This window comes from Crassostrea angulata, chromosome 4 (genome assembly GCF_025612915.1).
Source record: "Crassostrea angulata isolate pt1a10 chromosome 4, ASM2561291v2, whole genome shotgun sequence".
NCBI classification, from domain to species: Eukaryota; Metazoa; Mollusca; class Bivalvia; order Ostreida; family Ostreidae; genus Magallana; species Magallana angulata.
Genome location: NC_069114.1, coordinates 16238784 through 16257029, shown reverse-complemented (window position 1 = coordinate 16257029; position 18246 = coordinate 16238784). Strand labels below are relative to the sequence as shown.

Sequence of the window (18246 nt, the reverse complement as noted above, 5' to 3'; positions counted from 1 at the left end):
ATCGATAATCTTATCAAGACCTTTGTGGGTACAATTTAAGATATTGCTATGCGAGTTTCCTGATAGCGTGAATCGAGTTTGTGCACTTACTATCTTTACAATCCAGATCAACTTTTTGGCTAATATACATACTAATAAAAGAACTAGTATAAAAACTAAAGTCTGCTTGTTGTTGGATTATCATATTGTGTTATTACTTTACAAGCTCCATAATATTGGTTAGATATATAGGTTGATTCAAACTCTTGATTTATGGACCTAATGAGGAAGTGCAAAGTTTATCATAAATACGCAATAAAAATCAGATAAATTAAATGAAAACTTACCGAGTTGCAGTTAAAAGTCTAATTCGAAGGAAAGCTTTCTTAAAAAATATATTAGATCAGTTGTTTAAAGCACGAATCTAAAAACATGAATAAGAGTTTTGTAAATAATTTGAGATGAAAAAACGTGGATGGAGATATTTATATTCTTACTGAAGATCTGTTACTCAGGTGAGAGATGTGGCCTATGGGTCTATGGCAATTTCTCTTCCCCCCCCCCCCTTCCACCCTCCCAGTCCCGCCCTGAAACAAACATAATTTTATTTAATTATTCTCCCCTTTTGATGTGAACTTGTCGAAAAAACTTGTCGAAAAAAAAATGAGGAAGAGCAAAGCATTGTTTAAAAATCTCATGAGTCAAAACCACTTTTCCGAGTATTCAATTATTAAAATAATTCACAGCGTAATACTTCATAGCTTATTTCCTTATAAAAGTTCATAATAAAATAGTAGAACAGGCATACAGCAACTGGAAAAGGGGTTTCCTCCCATATGTTATTCTTGTCCGGGTTTTTTTTTTTGATTTTGTTGTTTTGAGAGGACCCTAAGGTGTTTGTAATTCTTTGGAACGTTTTTTTTTTTCTTTTCCTTCTTAAAGCACTCCGCCTTTTTTTCAAAGTGTAAACTTTTTACCAGCTGGGTCCAAAGAATTAACAATTGATATAAAAAAATTAGCAATTTTAATATAATAAACATCATATAGTTACATAAAAAGAGCCTACACCGCATCCCACCAAGAAAAGTATGGCGAAAATAGTATTTATAGAAACGATACCGGTATTTCATGCTTTAAAATCACAAAGAGTTCATATTTTGAAGATTTTCTAATTCTATTTTTAAATGAAAGCGTTATATTGAAGACAAGCCTGTATATCATTGTATTGGCGTTACCTTTCGAATTACTTGATTAGGTCCGCGGAACAAATATTTTAATATCTACATGTGTATTTTAGAAGATTATTGTTGTATGTGATTCCAGCTGACTGACTGAGTGTTCTAAAGACTAATAGACATTTAAATATTCTACAACTCATAAGTAATTACTGAAACAAAAGTAAAAGTAGTCGTGTATTTTTTCCCCATTGTCCCTTGTACGACCTTATCTTCAATCAAAATATTGGACAGTTGCACGTAAGTTTTTCAAATTTTCGCTTAGATTACAAAATTCGAGTACGAAAATAGTATATAGTAAATCAAAATAAAATACATCCTTCCGGGGATACAGAGCTAGGCTTTTGTTTCCGTGTTTATATCAGGAATAAATCTTTGTGTCTTACGAAAATTTTCAGGGAGGACGAGAATAACATTAGAAAATCTCTGTAAATTTTCATTATGTAGCATTTTCTGTAACTTGTAAATAGTGATAAAAATAAACCAGATAATGTTCTACTTTTATCGACATCTTTTTTAAATCCAGATTAAAATTCATAGTTTTGTAATTAATTTTATTTATTAAAGTAAAATATATTGAAAACTAAATCAAAGCAAAAGAAAAACACTGCCTAACTTAAAAGAATTTCTCTGAAACATAAAATTCGGCTTTTTATTAACCTAGAAGTGTTGTGTTGAGAATCGAAATGGTTATCTTTTTTAACAATTAATACAGGCACTAAGTGAATCAAAGATGCGAACTAGCTTTAAGGTTAATAACGAATGCATCCTTCACAAACTGTAATTTTAATCAATAAATACAGGCACGAAGTAAATCAAAGATGCCAACTAGCCTTAAGGTTAATTTTCTGTGGATAAATATAACGAATGAAAAGTGGTTAACCCCCCCCCCCCCCCCCCCCCCCCCCCCCCCCCGCCCGGCTTTGCAGCTGTAATAAAAAAGAAAATCAGTTTGGAATTGGTTTAAAGAGTGCATCCTTTATAAACTGTTTCAACGTATTTCTTTTAAAAATTCCCCCCTTTCCCCACACAGAAACCAACACGCATGGGAAACAGTCCAACGGTAGAGGTGTACCTCACGTCTGATGACGTCGTAAGCGGTGACGTAGTGGGATTCTTCTGTGGTCCTGGTAACCAAGGGCGCATCAGAAGCAAGCCCGTGCCGAACCTTAAAGTACCCGGATTCAAAAAGAAAGACATTCTCGCAGACAAAGATCTTGAAAAATTCGGGGAGATAGACGAGCATGCGCTTCACGTAAGATACTACTACAGTACAAATACCTTTAAGTTTAAGAGGACTGGATGGTCGTGGCCATTTTTAAGACTGTATTGACCTCCTTGAGAAGAAGAGCTCTGTATAAATATAAATAGGAAAACATTCAAATTTAGAGCTCAAATACATATATGCAAATTTTCTTTGCTTTAATAATTTTATTGGCAGCCTAAAAATCAAATCTACAAATTTGAGATTGATCTGATGGCGAACTTTTTGTTGACCATCCAGCCTCCTTCACAATTGTAGGCAAAACAATACATGTACTTGACAAAAAGAATGGACGAAAAGTCCAACTAACACAATAACTTATCAAACAATCAAAATCCAATGCTTCAACATTCAACAACGATCACTCGACACATATAGTTAAAACCACTTGACACCGGCAATATACTCGTAATAACAAGAGATAATCAACCGCAACGTCGTGTGAATGCAAGATAAAAATACCAAACATATGAAAGATTATGTGATGGATAATAAGTGTTACCAAATATGTATGGGACAAGATACATATATAAGGCGTCACCTAAAATTGCGTTATTTAGTGCCAGCTAGACAAGTAATTTAAAACAATGATACACTTTAAGAGCCTAAAGAACTGGATACCAGCCGATTTTTAGAATATTTACCTTTCTGATATATTAAATGAAATATGTCAGAAAGGACACTATATTGATGCATGTCCTTGAGAGGGAGAGTTCTGTATCAGTAAAGATTTGGGGGGAAATCTCAAAGTTCATATCTTTAATTATTTGGATTTTGTTTTAATGAAATACATGTATTAATATCTTTTATTATAAGTAGTTTACGGCCAAAAAATGTTCAAGATAGATATGACGGGTATAAATTGGTGGCCATCCAGCCTCCCTTCAAAATAATTGTTAAAAGTGGAATCAACTGCTTGCGATTTTTCTGCCATTTTTTTTCAGACACCCTCAAATGCGGCCTCGTCGGTCAAGAGTCTTGTGAACTACTTGGCGCCAATGACAGCCAATGATGTAGAAAAGGTCAGGGCTATCTACAGGTGGATAACGGCAAACATCAGGTAAGGTGAAACACCTCAGATGTACAACACTTGAGGTGTAAAGTAGCACAACGCATCAGAAACCGGGGTGGGGGGGGGTTGCATATACCACATGATCAATATTTTACAAGAAAGAATAAACCAACTTGAGAATACAAAAACACACTCAAGTGCATACCGGTAAACACAACTCTCTAATAAACATGCACGACACATGTCAAAGTGAAAAGTACGGACACACATTAGCAACACTTTAATATCATTACAATATTTGATATTTTTATTTCAGCCATGAAGCTTCACACTCCATGGATGACGATAGCATGACGTCAGAGCCAAGCACTGTTCTAGGAAGACGGTGCACACATGCTGATGGCTATGCTACTCTGTTTGCGGCTATGTGCAAGTACGAAGATACAAGAACTTTACATGCATTTACATAGAGTTATTTTTTATGGACTAACTTTCAATTAAGTTTTGTAACATCCCAATATTGAAGTTTTTGGGCTATTTTCAACAAATCTATATACCGAGTGTATCATTCAAAATGTGCTGGAAACTGAACATAAAATTCTGATGTCAACATAACACATCATGTGACCCTAGACCTGACAATCGGAAAATCGCTCGGCCTTTTCCGTCAGTTCTCGACTTGACGAAAAAGGCCGAGCGATGTTCCGACTGAAATAAAATTTGTTTTCTATATAAATACGCTATATTAGCACTGAACTTTATTTGTAGGAGCGCTGGTGTTCCGGTGGTCACTTTGTCAGGGTTCGCAAAACGCTTCGACTACGACCCTGAAATCCCCTTCACATCACGTGACAAACCCAACCATTCTTGGAATGCGGTTTTCGTGGAGGAAGACTGGCGGTTTGTGGACTGCTGTTGGGGAGCAGGGCGGGAAGACGAAGCAGGCCGATGGACTCCGAAGTTTGAGGAATTCTGGTTCTTAACGGATCCTGATAAGTTCATCAACGATCACTACCCATGCATGAGTACCGACACCAAAATCATCACCAACTGGCAGTTGATGAAACAACCCATCTCTCTGGATGAATTCAACAAGACTGTAAGGCTGGAAGAAGTTTGTAAAGAATGGGGGATTGAATTATCTTATACGGAACCGATCCTCATCTTCAGGAAAGAGATCCACATCACGTTGGCTGCTAGCGTACTTTTGCGCAACGTAATTGCTACCTTGGAGACGGTGGACAGAGTGAGCATGGATGAGTACACGGTGGTGTATCGATTCGACACCCTGACCTTTAGCATACAGTGCAGACCACCGTCTCCCGGAACTTACGTCTTAAAGATATTTGGTAAACGTGACGGAGTACAGTCAGAGCGCCCAAAACTTTTGCTACGGTACAACTTGAAATGTACAGACTGCAATAACTATGTCAAATCACTTCCTTACGTCTACACGCATGCGCAAACCTACCAGTGCACCCTACACGAACCAAATTCTCGTGAACTTCCCTCCAAATCGGAAGTTCGGATTCGGTTGTCGTCATCCCACCTTCGACAGGTCAATGTAGAGGACATTCCACTGGAGTGTGGCGAAAACGGGACCTGGGAGGGGGTCGTAATGACCCCACAGGCCGGCGAGACCATCGTCATCTTCGGCAGTACTTCTGATGAATTGCAAGGAAGATTTAACTCGCTCTACAAATTCTTTATAGTTTAAAAGAGCTCTATGTGATTGGAGTCATTTTTAAACTATTTATTAACATGGATTAACCTCCCAAAAAAGAGCACTTTATAAAACGAAAGAAAATATTAAAATTAGATATCAGATCATGTTGGTTCTCTTCTCTAAGTAATAGTTAAGAACATGGCTATGAAAATACAGTAGTATTATTTTTAATTGGAGCGAGTCTGAACGGTGATATATGTTGAGATTTCCTTGCTTAAAGTTGTAAAGTACACGTGATTACTTCAATCAATAACAATTCTGTTTTCTTAAATGTTTTTCTTGAAGTCCATGTAACACATGCAGAATGACAATACATGTACATGCATAATGCAACGAAAAATCTCTGGTGTGTCCGTACACTCTATCATGAGAATTAAGGGATAAACAGTGACACCTTCATATTTCACCTTTAAAAAACTTTCGTTCATTTTAATTAGATGCTACAGCAATCAATAAATAAGTCCCTTGTCCCGTGCGCGAAACTGGGAGAAAGACTTTCGGGTGCTTCACAGAATTTTAGGTGTTAATGCACAGGCACCTGAATTTTTATCAATCAGTCGCTTAGTATTTATAAATAGTAGGGGTAGAATTTTTCAATATATGACTTATTAAGCGACTGATTGATAAAAATTCAGGTACCTGTGGTTAATGTAGAAGTTGTTCAATATATAATTATTTGCCGCTTGACACCCCCCTTCCCACGTGAAAATACGTTTGTTTTAATTTGGCGTCGGTCGTATAGTATGCAATCTGCTTGCATAGAAATAAGATTTATTTTTTTACTAAATTGATTTGTGTTCCGCCTTCAACAGAAAAATGGAACTTCCCCAATTCTATTCAAGTTATTTTTATAAGGAAATTGCATTCAGAAAAACGAAGGATTAGTACATTATAAACAACAAAAATATAATAAATGTCAGAATTTCTACATACATATTAGAATATTACTTTGTTACGAAGATTTATAGGTTGTTGCAGCGTATAGGGATTTTTAATATTAAAGTACATGTAGATGTAATATAATTTTAGAATGTACAGTGTATGCATGCCGCTAGAAAAAGTCCACGAGTTCATCGTAAAATTTTCTATTTGGAAGCTGAGATAGTAATAAGGCGTGCCAAAAATTTTGAATTTTCGTGTTTCTTTTTATTGAAAAGTTACAGATGCTGTTTATAAAATCAGTGCAATAGGGGACTTATACATATATGTAATACTACAGCTAGTATGTATGCGTCCCTGAAAAGATAAAAATACATCTGGCGTATTGAAATATCTGAAAATTTCAACTTTCAAAAATAGATCTCGTATTTCGCCAGAGGGATAAGGTGTTATCAGTTTCAACAGTATCTGATTCAATAAGTAAATTCACTATTTTCACAGCATGAAAATAAATAGAGAGGAACTGAGTAGTTTCCGTTCAGTTATAGTATTGTCACGATCGTTTTAATTTTGATATTACTGCGATGCATGATAATGCAATACCATTACACATTCATCATGCTAGTTATTTACTAATTCATCTCAGAGCGTAAACACTTTCTAGCATTTGCATGTTGATATAGGATTGTAAACAATTCTATAAATAGACTGGAAAAATCCCCCCACTCAATGAAAATTTACAGCGCATATTTATAAATAAGCATTATAACAGCGATACGCTACGACTCCGCTCGTCAGGTGCTTGAGCGATGGCAACCCAGCTAGATACACTTGTGCAAATTGTAGGTCAAGACAAAAAAGAAGAGGTCGTTAGAATATGCACTGAACAGAATTTCGCGGAGGCAGTGTCGTATGCCTATGACAATGTTATATCGGTGGACCCCGAGAAATTGAGTGCTGCAGAGCATGCAGTAGGTGCACACGATAAGGAGAGTGATTACTATAAACTCTTCATTGACGAGTTCAACATGAAAGAGCATTTCAGCCAGGTGTGTTCACATCGCAAATTCGTGAAGAAAGCTTTTTTCAGGGTGCAGAAATTCTTGGATCACATGACCGCGGAGGACGCAGAGCGTCACGACCTGACTAAGTTCACTCTGGCCCAGGGAGTGGGGTACACGGCGCGCTGGGTGCACGGGATGGACAATGCGTGCTGGAAGAAGGCGCTACAGCACCACTACGATCATGAGCCCCACCACCCCCAGTATTTTCCGGACGGTAAGATGGAGGCCAGGTATTTGGAGGAGAGTTTAGTGGACATGATCGGATCTCGCTGGGAGAGGAATCTAAACGGGGCCGAGGAGGCGTCCAATCAGGACCTCGTTGACTTTAACCCAGTTTACCTGTCACGTTACTGTCCAGAGGACTTGGAAAAAGTGAAAGCACTCATTGAGAAAATCAAACAGGGGTGAAATGTGAACTTGATTTAGTTATAAAATAGACATATCTTAAGAACAAATTTTTATTTTTAAATTGTTTTTATTTTTTTAATTTTATGCCAGTATTTATTTCTTCCCACCACAATTCTTAGTTTTAAGAAAAATGCAATATATGTACAGTTAACTATATAATATGAATAAATATAGATGTTTCTTTTTTAATTTAAAATCAGTTTTCTTATTTATGGCTTTTAAATGTACATTACTTAATTTTAAATGTGCAGAAATTGGAATTTAATATGAGGCAGAGCAAATGACATCTAGCTAGCTTCCTCCTTGATAACAACTCAAAAACTGCTGAGTATTTTCTAATCATCATTTTTCTGTAGGCCCACACAACTTTAGACTGATTCAAAAAACAGGAAGTTTTAGGTTTATCTGATTCTATTCCACTGAACATGACAAAAAAAAAATCAAACTAAACGGAAATTTCTTGTAATTTATTAATACAAAAAATTATTTGAAAAAAAATCAAAAACAAAATCAAACATAAATGGAGCACTGCTCTTTTAAGTTCAATGAAAGGGGAAATAGTTTAGTAAATGGAAACTTTATACTCCACTTATTTCAATCAAAGTTCCTCAAAACAAAGTAATAATCTGTCACCAAAATTCGCCCTTTTTTAACGACTCAAATGTCACAGTTACCAATTTTTGTATGTGGTAATCAGTCGATTCATTGACCACAGAGTCATAACTATCCCCATCCAAGAAGTCAATTAACGATCCATGAAGTCAATTAACTATCCATGCCCAAAAAGTCATGACTATCCAAGTCCAGAAAGTCATTCCTATCAATTCCCATAAACCACATTTCCGTAAGGAATATGGGAGCATACACTTCTGACAAAGAACAACTTTTTCAAACAGTCAAATATCTACACCCACAATTAACATTTCATGAGAGTGACCTAACACGTAGCACCTATTCTCAGTCGGGGCCTAAAGGCCTGACAGTCTGAGGGACTTGGTGTCCATTGTTTGATCCTATTCTCATGGCTGACCCAGTTGGTACACAGAAACAATGTGCAGAAGGAAGTTTGAGACGTACAGCTTGCCGTCTCTTGTCAGGTGAATGTCCGAGGGTCTTTGTATAGGCTTATCAAACTGAATGTCGCACAGGAAAGTTCCATTGGGCTTGAAGATCTGAAAATTATTGGAATTTTTTTTTTGAACAGTTGACATTTTCTAGGAAAGAGTTATTCTAAAGGCATTAATTTGCTGTGATATATGATAAAAAACATGCATATACAGCAAAATATTCTACATTTTTATGACATAGCATAATCTTGAAAGCATTTGCATCCAAATGCATATATACATGTACTGTGTTTAGGGTTATTGCCCAATCACGTATATCTGTTCAGATTCTTTTTCATCATTAATCACCTTGATACAGCTATGTCTGTACAGGTATGTCTAACAAGTTATAACTTGCTATAAACTTTCCCAAACACCCACCCAAAGCAAGTGGGGCAAAATAAATCAAGGTTTAAACATTGCATATAGTGCAGTAAAGTATTGGAATCATATATACTTGTTTTATTTACTCATTTACTTACTGGGGGAATCTTTGAAATAATGCAGCAAAGGAGCATCGATTGTAAAGTCATTTCACAAATAAAGCAAGATCGACTTGAAGGAAACAGCCCAATGCTGTGACAACGCTTACCATCATCTCTAGTTGTATAGTTCATCCAAGCACCCCAATTACCTGGATTCTGTCGTTCTTGCTGTCTCCGATGAGCATGTTACCCTGCTGGTCTGTGGTCACTCCGGAAGGCTCCCGGAATTGTCCGTTATAGCTACCGTACCCTCCGAACTCAAACAGGATCTGTCCCCAATTATCCGATATGTAAATAAAACTTGTTCCTGGAAGTAATAAGAAAAAGTTGCAAAATGTCCTTTTTCCTGTACATCATTAATACAAACAATGAACCGGTTCTATAAAACAGCACTCTTTAAAGTATGAATGAACTTCTTAATATTCTTTATTATTTTGCACAACTCATTACATTGATGCCACTTATATGGCATTTCTCTATTTTTATATGTACAAAGAATGAAAGCTTACACATATACCGGTAAGTCAAAAGAATGAAACGTGTTACACAGCTCTTAATTATTACATATCCAAGTCAGGAGAATGAAAGATACTGTACATGTACAATGTTTAGGATGAGCAATATGTGGCAGAATTTGCATTTTTCAACAAGTAAGTGTGGATTTGATTTAGCGCACTTCTGCATGTACCTATCTATCTAGCTATACATTTTACATTTGGCAATGTACTTGATTTAGCGGATGTCGTTTTTTGCCAAAAACGCTAAATAGAATACACAGCCAAATCAGGCAAATGTAACAGGTTTACAGTATTACACAGCTTTAACTCACTCCAGTCAGAAGAATGACATTGAAACAGATTTAATTACACAGCTCTTACACACACCTAGATCACTGACTATGAGCCTCTCGGCCTGTACAGCAAGGAATCTGCACTTGGAGGAGCCTGGGGCCTTGGGATTACAGAGGTGTGCGAAGGGAAAGGAGTCCACGCGAGATCCATCCTGCGACAGAACGAACACTTTTGGATTGTTCCTTGTTGTATCCAAGGTCACCAGATATCCGTCAGGGGTCAAGGCCAAACCTACAAAGATTCAACTCATGCAATATCAAAGAGTGCAATAAAGACTTAAGTGTTGGGCACTATCAATACTGTACTTTTTTGTTTTAGTCTGTATTAAGAAGGTAATCCACTGTAGGAGAAATGTTAAGAGAAAGGCATCAGTAGCTAGGCCAAAAAAAATAAATGTATTTGGGGTTTTTTAAGGCACTGCCGCATTAGATCAAATTTGGCTGCATTTATTCATTTTACTGCTAAACTGAAAAGGGGAATAACTCATGATCAAATAAAACAATACCTGCCTGTTGCATTACACTTCAGAATTTTTAGCTCAAAATCAACACATTATTTTTTTAATCCTAATATATTAATTACTTGTGTAGCAAAATCTCCAAATACAGTTTATGTACCTGGGCAACAATACATGCACTCTGCTATATGTAGTAGCATAACAAATTTCATAAGTTATTTCATCACTCCATTTACCAAAAGGGTGACCAAGTTTTCCTTTGGCTATCGTCCGTATGAATGTCCCATCAGCTTTGAATGCAAACACAGCAACGTCATCCTTAACAAAGACTTCGTCCTTGTGATTCACCACAATAGCCGATGGCCTCTTCATGTACATCTAAACAAAGACTTGTGATAAACATTCATTACCACACATCATTGGCCATTTAGTAAATTGCTTTAATATCACTTTAAAACTTCGATTAAACACGCATTCAAACTTCAAGTTTTGGGTGTAGTAAATGAATATAAAGCCAAAAATTCTGTTAGAGCAAGAATAAATTTGACTAGTTCTTAGACCTTAAAAAATAATAATAGTTTAATTTTTTTGATCTTCAGACCAATTTCAACATATAATTTGGAAAGAGGACCCTCTATTTAAAAAAAAAAAATTGTCAAATTTGCAAAGGGGAATAACTTGATTTTCAAACTCTACTTTAACAATATTGAAAACTGACTTATTTCCCTTTACAATTTTGTTAAAAAAGTTTATCAATTTTGTCGTGTTTAAGACCCAATACATTAACTTTTTTGTGACTACGCTAGAATCATACCTCTTTGCCGATGTCTCTGAGATATTTCCCCTCACTGTTATACACTCGGACAACATGGTTTCCCGTGTCCCCTACAAGGACCTCCCCCATGCTGTTAGTGGTCACGCCGATCGGAAACTTCATTATCTCCTCGGTGCCGGCTTTGAAGAGCATCTTTGCAGGTATTGGAGGAACAAACTGCTTTTTACCTAAGAAATCAATCATAGTCCTGCTAAGTTTACTTCTTTTGTTCTTCTTGACTGTTAGCTATTTCATTCGAATATCAAATAAATTCAAAAGTTGAATTCCATTACCCCAAAAAGCAAGAATTAGAAAGAACTGACCTTCACTCTGGTGTGCTCTTACATGCCTGGTTATAACACTATCTCTGTTTATTTCTTCTCTTGCATGCCTGGTAATTACACTATCAGTTACGGTTTTAGAATTTAGAGTTTCCTGGTTTTTTTCTAGGAGATCGGAAGACTCTGGAGACTGAACTTTTGATACACTGATATCCAAATCATTTGACACAAGGTTTTTCTTGTTACTTTCAATCATATTGTTTGATAAAGTATTGTCAATCCTATTCACAATTGATTCAAAAGACCTCTCCACTTCATTGTTGTTCGACTCATTTTTTTCTTCTGAGCTTGAATCTTCTGAGGAATCCGAATGGCTGCCAGATAGTGTTTTGGAATTTGGAATTTCTTGGGATGTGGTAGTTGTTGAGGGATAGGGAGACTTTGGCATAGGAATGCTTGATACACTGCAGTCCAGTTCATTCGACACAGTTTCTTTCTGGCTACTTTCAACAACACTGTTTGAAAAATTCTCATCTCCATTCATCACATTTTTACTGGACTCCTGCTCTTCATTGTTTCTTGACTCACTTTTCTCTGCTGAGCTTAAATCATCTGAGGAATGAATGCCAGAATCAATGACATTACAGTTCACATCTTTCTGAGGCGAAGTTCCGTCCAAAGTTTCATTGCTTTTGGTTGAGAAGTCCTTTCCTGTGATGATCTCTGGAAATTCTTCCTTCAATATGGCCTTTTTATCAACTTTTTTGTCCATCACATCCACATCATCTTCCCAGGTCTCTGCTGAAGACACAGAGAAGCACCTTTTAACAACTGCGTTTTCAACAGTTTGTTGACTTGTGAAAGCACAGTTGTTGTTCACATCTGCAGGAATTTGTGGCTCTTGTTTAATCTTTGCCTCTTCAGGAGTTATTAGTTCAGTTTTTATATTTTCCGGTGGATAACTCTTTGGGGTACTTGTCCTCTGATAGTCTCCATTTCCCATGGGAATAGGTTCCGGAGACTTCATGTCTATGTCAGCATGTGATGTTGGTGTCTTATCTACCGACAGGGAGTCATTTTTAAGAACACTTTTCTTGGTTTCATTTGCATTCGACATGGTTGTCTTTTTCTCTGGATTGGGAATCTTTGTCTCAACTAAAACTCTTGCATTGTCTTCAACCCTATTTTGTGTGGTGACATGTGCATCAGAATTTGTCAGCTCATTTTCCCATGAAAGGTCATTCACACTTATTTGGTCTTTTCCCGAGGTCTTAGACCCCTGTGAAGAAGCCGCATCACTATTGACAATTTTAGTACAATTCTGGGCTTCTGTCATTGAATCAGCCGCACCATTATAACGGTCCCTCTTCTTGCCGACTGATGATTTCTGGGGGGAACCATTGAAAGGTTTGAATACTGCTTCTCTGATGATCTGTCTCCTTGTTTTCTGCTCTTCAGTATTTCCATTGTCAGAGACCATTGTTTTTGACCCAGTTTCACCTGTTGAACACCTTGTTCCTAGTTTACTTATACCACCTTTCTCTAGCTGGCTGATAATAAACCTCTGATTCTGTTGATTGTTGCTGGACCGTTTTTCCTTGGACCTTTGACCACTATTACTCCTTTTGACTTTCTTCACAGTCAACTCTTCAACTTTTTCAATTTCAGATGTACTGTTCGAGTTTGTGCGAGTGGATTCTGTTCTTTGACCAGTTAGATTGCTTTTCTCCGATGGTTTGCTTTTCTCTGGTGGCTTCTCTTCTTTTTGCACATTAACCATTTCATCTGAGGAGTATTTTGTAACCAGTTGTCCAAGTTCAGGCAGGTTATCACAATCAAGCAGAGTAGACAGGCTCAGGCATGACAGATTCTCACCAACATCTCCTGTTTCCAGTCGACTAGTTGTCTTCATCATCCTGTATCAAAAAAAAATTAACATCAAACGAATACAAGATACCGGTACTGTGGAATTATTCAATTTCATGGTGGCTCAATTTTTGTGTTATTTGTGGGTAGATCTCCCAACAAATTTTTATATGAAAACAAATCAAGAAAGAATCAACCTTCTTACTGGAACTGAAAACCAGCCCATCCATGAAATTACATGCTCACAAATTTTAAAAATCCATTAAAATTGACCCCATGAATTTAAATGATTCAACAGTATATCTACTATATATCTACTATAATATACTATTTCACATAGCTAATAAGACATCTTACTTCAGAGCTGTGATCAGAGTCTTTCCATGTTTTTTCTGAGTGGCGTCAAAGTTGGTTGAACCAGTAAGAAGTTTTTCTGACTCCTTCAAAAGAACACCCAAGGTAGACAACTCTTCTTCTAGTTCTTCTCTGCAAGCTTTAATGACGGCAGATTTCTCTAATAAAAATTAAAGTAACTTACATTATTGAAACGTTGGTCATAAAAACGCTTTAGCATTTTCACTTTTTAAATCAGTGTAACTCAAACATTTTTTTTTTCAAAATGGCATTTTTTTTTTTCAAAATGGTAGTTTGTCTCCACGTGTTGTAGAATGCTCTCAACACTGGCAGAGGAAGAATTTACAATATTATACGATTTTTGTGTTTTTGTTTTTTAAAGGCCATGTGACATGTATGAAAAAATACTTTGTGGAATGGTCTTGCATGGTTTGTCCTATAAATCCAAAAAAAAAAAGTAACAAACCTGAAAATGCCACTTTTATTGACGTTCTCATTGTTTCATCAAATTCATCCACCCAGTTGTGGAGACGTTTTGTGTATGTGTCAAGGTCAGCATAAGCTGCATCTCGTCTCATCATCAAAAGGGTAGTCACGGCCTTGAATCGCCTAATCATACCAGCTAACTTGGGGGAGAGGCTCTGACTATTGTTCAGTGTTGTCTGAAGCACATCTCGCACATTTCCATTTACTTCTTCCATAGTTTACTATTTTTAAAGTAAATCAAAGTGTCTAAATGGGGACAGATGAAATGTTCGAATGTCGGGTTCTGAAACTGAACACGCACGTTACTTTTCAAATCATGACCAATGGCGTTCAACGTGTTCAACATTCATCTTGTGTCAATGTGTGCAATCAACGTGTGTTATAATCTGACAGTAGTGAGAATTTAACAGCATTACGGTAATTCGTTAACTCGTAATATACAGTGTAAATAAATCACATGCGATACAAACCTATTATAAATCTCACGAATGTAAACACATCACTCTAATCCTTCGCAGCGCCCGAAGAGTTGATAAAATACGAAAGGGGTTCACATGTAAACAGGACCGGGTCCTCTAAGAAAAAACGAGAAATGCATAGAACATGGAACCATTGTCCTTTTTTCAAGTATTAACGCACTAGTAATAAATATAAGGGACAACATAAAGCCAACATTATCCCGTTTTTATAAAGTTGTTAGAAATGGACACCCCTCTTAAATAGAATCGTCTTTGCACATCCTCAGGTCAACGTTTTGGCGCGAAAAATAATCTCTCATCCGGACCCGGATTTTTGACAGAAAGTTCTTCATGGCTGATTCGAAAAACGGTATACATTCAAGGTAGGAAGCGCACCATCATGTTACTAATTTGCTTTTTTTAACCCAGCTAAGTTGAAATCATCGCTAAAATTTTGTCAAAATGGAAAACTAGGCCTAACAGTCACTTCATCATGTTCATCAGCTGAAGATCTAGATGCAGCATCATGATTGAAACGGGGAGTTGTTAAAGAGGTTTTAGAAACATCCTAATGTTTTCAGGGACAATATTTTCTTTGGGAAAAAATAGAAAATGCATGTAGCAACTAGCGACATGCTGCATGGCTTGTTGATCAGTTGATTAAGTTAATTTTTAGCTCACCAGAGCTGTATACTCAAGTGTCTGAGCATTTCTGATTACTTTTAGTCTGGCGATGGTCTGTCTCACTCTGTAAACTAACTTAAACTTTCTTGACTTCTCCTCCAATACCACTTGGCCAATTTTAGCAAAACTTGACACATCCTAAGGTGAAGCAGAGACATAAATAACATCTATGTCTCAAGGTGAGGGGAATACAAGTTTGTAAAAATGAAGGGTCACCATCATCTTTCAAGGGGAGATAATTTAGAATCATTGAAAATTGTTTGCATATTTTTAGGTCACCTGAGTGACTCACTATTGCAATTGGTCTTCGTTCATCACTATTGCAATATTGGTCTTTGTCCATCATCATATGTTGTCGGGCAACAATTTTACATTTTTACTTCTTTTGAAAACTACAAGGCCAATTGTTACCATTTTTGGTGTGAAGCATTTCTATGTAAGAAGATTCTAAATTATGAAATACGTGGTTTTATCACCTCAAGTCCTCATAGACGGGGCCAATATGCCAAAAAAGACCAATTAAGGGCATTTCAAAAGATTTTCAGAAATCTTCTCTACTTTCTACTTCTTATCACTTATATTTCTCTAGTCCACACAAAAATGGCACTGAAATTGATTTAATTTGGAAGCTCCACTACAAGCAAGTTGACTTGAAATGTAAATTTCAAGGCAGCAGAATTTCCATATTCCATTGACAGTTATTTTTGCAAGCTGTTGGATTTCGGTAGAAAAAACTGCCCTACCCTTTGTACCAAGATTAAAACGTACAAAGTTCTACAGGCAAGCAATGAGGCTTGCATGTCTCTTTGCAAGAGAGCTGCCTAAAAGGCAATGCAGTAAAATTGGGACAGCTCAAATAAACATGAATTTTAAAGCAGATATCTCCTTAAAAATTGAGGCATATATATACCGGTATACAATTGTATATTTTAAAGAAATTCATACTTTATACACATAGTATATGTAGATAAGTATAAGTTTTCTCTGTACTACCAGTTCCTTGGATCCTGTTGATGAGTGGTCAAAATCTGAATATTCCCATCAAAATGCCATGAAGCAGATAGACCTGATGCAGAGTCATCTGGAGAATCTGAAAGAATCTCTGATGAAAAGCAGAGGTATTGTCTTCAAGATTTGGTGCTAAATAAAATTAGTACAATTAACAGACATTAATAGGTCTCATATGATAGGGTTGGGACTTTAACATACCATGTTTCTATTCAAATATTAATTGCCATTTTTAGGGGGGTGTATGTTTTTAAAACATTTTATATTGTGTGGATATTGCACAGGCGTATTTACCGGTACTTGTAATTTATTTTTTTTGTAGTTCGATGCCACATTTTAGAGGTTGACTTGGCAACCCAGTTTAGTCCTTACATGATGGAAGCCATACGGAATACAGAGCAAAACTGTCAGAAGTGTGTCAAAACCATATCTGAAAAGTGTCAGCAGACACAAGAAATTTGAAAACAAAAATTGTAATCTTCCAGCAGATGAACTACAATTTCTCCGATTCCTGGTACAGAGGAGACTAATGCACTTTTTGTTTAATGAAGTAGGGTAGATTCTTTTTGATTGTGTTAAGTTTGTACTGTGATTTTATTGTGAAATAAAAATATGTTGAGAAATATATTGCCTAAATATGAGTTGTTTATACCCTATAATTTCAGAGTGTATAAATATCTTCTAGATGTGTCATTTTCTGCATATACAGTAGAACATGGTTAATGCAGCAAATAGTTTTAATAGATTGAATTAAAGCTTCATAGAGGAGCGAGTCAGTTCTTTATTCTAGACAAAATAAGATACTGATAAAAAAAATTCAATGCAAATTGTTAATTCCTGGCTTTAAAGAGAGCTGGTTGGTCGATATGAACTTAGAAGTCTGGATAAAGAGCTGAAACAATTTGTTAACACAACTTCTCTTAAACCACATATGCTATGTAGGTACATGTATTTTAGGCGCAATGTGTATGTGAGATTCTGATTCCTTTATTTTTTCTGCGAATTTTGGCCCTTTTGAATTTAAAATGTTAATTTAAAGACAAAAGTATAGATGACAATATTTATGCCCTTAAAAGAAGGTAGGGCATATTGCTGTCCATCAGTCTGTCTGTCAGTCGGTCTACCAACAATTTCCACTCATTTTCTTTGCAGAGGTTGCACACACTGAAATATAATTTAATATACAGATTTATCATGTGAATATCAGGGTCAAGTTTGATTTTGGGTACGATGGAGTAATTTTTGACAGAGTTATCCTCCTTGGACTTTGAAAAATTCCAATTATTTGCAGTCTCGGTTCATTTTCTTGGCAGAGGTTACACATACTGAAATGAAATTTGGTATACAGATTTATCATAAGGATATCTAGGTCAAGTTATGTTTTGGATACATGTGAGCAATTTTTGACAGATGTGCTTCTTGGACGTAGAAAAATTGCAATTATATTTGCAGTTTCCATTTATTTTCTTAGCAGAAGTTGTGCATACTGAAATGAAACCTCACATAAGAGTATCTAGGTCAAGTAATGTTTTGGGTATGATTGACCAATTATTGGGGGTCATAAGTGTTTCACAAACATCTAGTTGCAAGAAGTTTCGATGTGAGGATTTCATTAGGAATTATGTCCCTTTGTAATATTTTTTTGTGTATCTCAGGTTACCTAGCGATTCATTATGTTTAGCATTGTCAAGTAATGGGGGAGCATGAGGAATGTCAACTTCTTTTTTCCATTCATTAAAAAATTGTACTAGTACTAGTGGGTAATTGTCAACAAGGAATTAACTTCAAATCCACAGAAAGGACTGCATGCCTAACAGTGCTTGCATTCC

The 18246-nt window shown here is 36.3% G+C and overlaps 3 protein-coding genes across 3 annotated transcripts; 2 read left to right on the top strand and 1 right to left on the bottom strand.

Moving 5' to 3' along the window:
- Positions 1–1285: 1285 nt before the first annotated feature.
- LOC128181089 (kyphoscoliosis peptidase-like) lies at positions 1286–5318 on the top strand. Its single transcript, XM_052849359.1, has 5 exons — positions 1286–1454; positions 2248–2469; positions 3423–3538; positions 3807–3923; positions 4259–5318. Exons 2-5 carry the CDS (start codon positions 2260–2262, stop codon positions 5205–5207), a joined length of 1392 nt encoding a protein of 463 aa, XP_052705319.1. The 5' UTR covers positions 1286–1454; positions 2248–2259; the 3' UTR covers positions 5208–5318.
- Positions 5319–6857: 1539 nt separating this feature from the next.
- LOC128181614 (uncharacterized) lies at positions 6858–7763 on the top strand. The gene has a single exon (XM_052850084.1). The coding sequence runs from the start codon at positions 6905–6907 to the stop codon at positions 7565–7567; it is 663 nt and encodes a 220-aa protein (XP_052706044.1). The 5' UTR covers positions 6858–6904; the 3' UTR covers positions 7568–7763.
- A 256-nt stretch (positions 7764–8019) lies between these two features.
- On the bottom strand, positions 8020–14833 carry LOC128181613 (rho GTPase-activating protein gacF-like). Its single transcript, XM_052850082.1, has 9 exons — positions 14738–14833; positions 14248–14488; positions 13785–13941; positions 11604–13477; positions 11281–11468; positions 10703–10844; positions 10043–10240; positions 9308–9465; positions 8020–8739 (listed from the first exon to the last, which is right to left on the bottom strand). The coding sequence occupies exons 2-9, from the start codon at positions 14480–14482 to the stop codon at positions 8587–8589; spliced, it is 3105 nt and encodes a 1034-aa protein (XP_052706042.1). The 5' UTR covers positions 14483–14488; positions 14738–14833; the 3' UTR covers positions 8020–8586.
- Positions 14834–18246: the final 3413 nt, after the last annotated feature.

Bases quoted from the DNA above. Each gene is read 5' to 3' on its own strand.
- LOC128181613 (XM_052850082.1), bottom strand. From the start codon at position 14,482: ATGGAAGAAGTAAATGGAAATGTGCGAGATGTGCTTCAGACAACACTG. The intron at 11,469-11,603 runs GTCAGTTCTTTC...TTGATTTCTTAG, and splicing joins AAGAGCACACCAGAGTGAAG to GTAAAAAGCAGTTTGTTCCT. The intron at 9,466-10,042 runs GTGTGTGTAAGA...TATTACTTCCAG, and splicing joins GCTCATAGTCAGTGATCTAG to GAACAAGTTTTATTTACATA.
- LOC128181089 (XM_052849359.1), top strand. From the start codon at position 2,260: ATGGGAAACAGTCCAACGGTAGAGGTGTACCTCACGTCTGATGACGTC. The intron at 2,470-3,422 runs GTAAGATACTAC...ATTTTTTTTCAG, and splicing joins TAGACGAGCATGCGCTTCAC to ACACCCTCAAATGCGGCCTC. The intron at 3,539-3,806 runs GTAAGGTGAAAC...TTTTTATTTCAG, and splicing joins TGGATAACGGCAAACATCAG to CCATGAAGCTTCACACTCCA.
- LOC128181614 (XM_052850084.1), top strand. From the start codon at position 6,905: ATGGCAACCCAGCTAGATACACTTGTGCAAATTGTAGGTCAAGACAAA.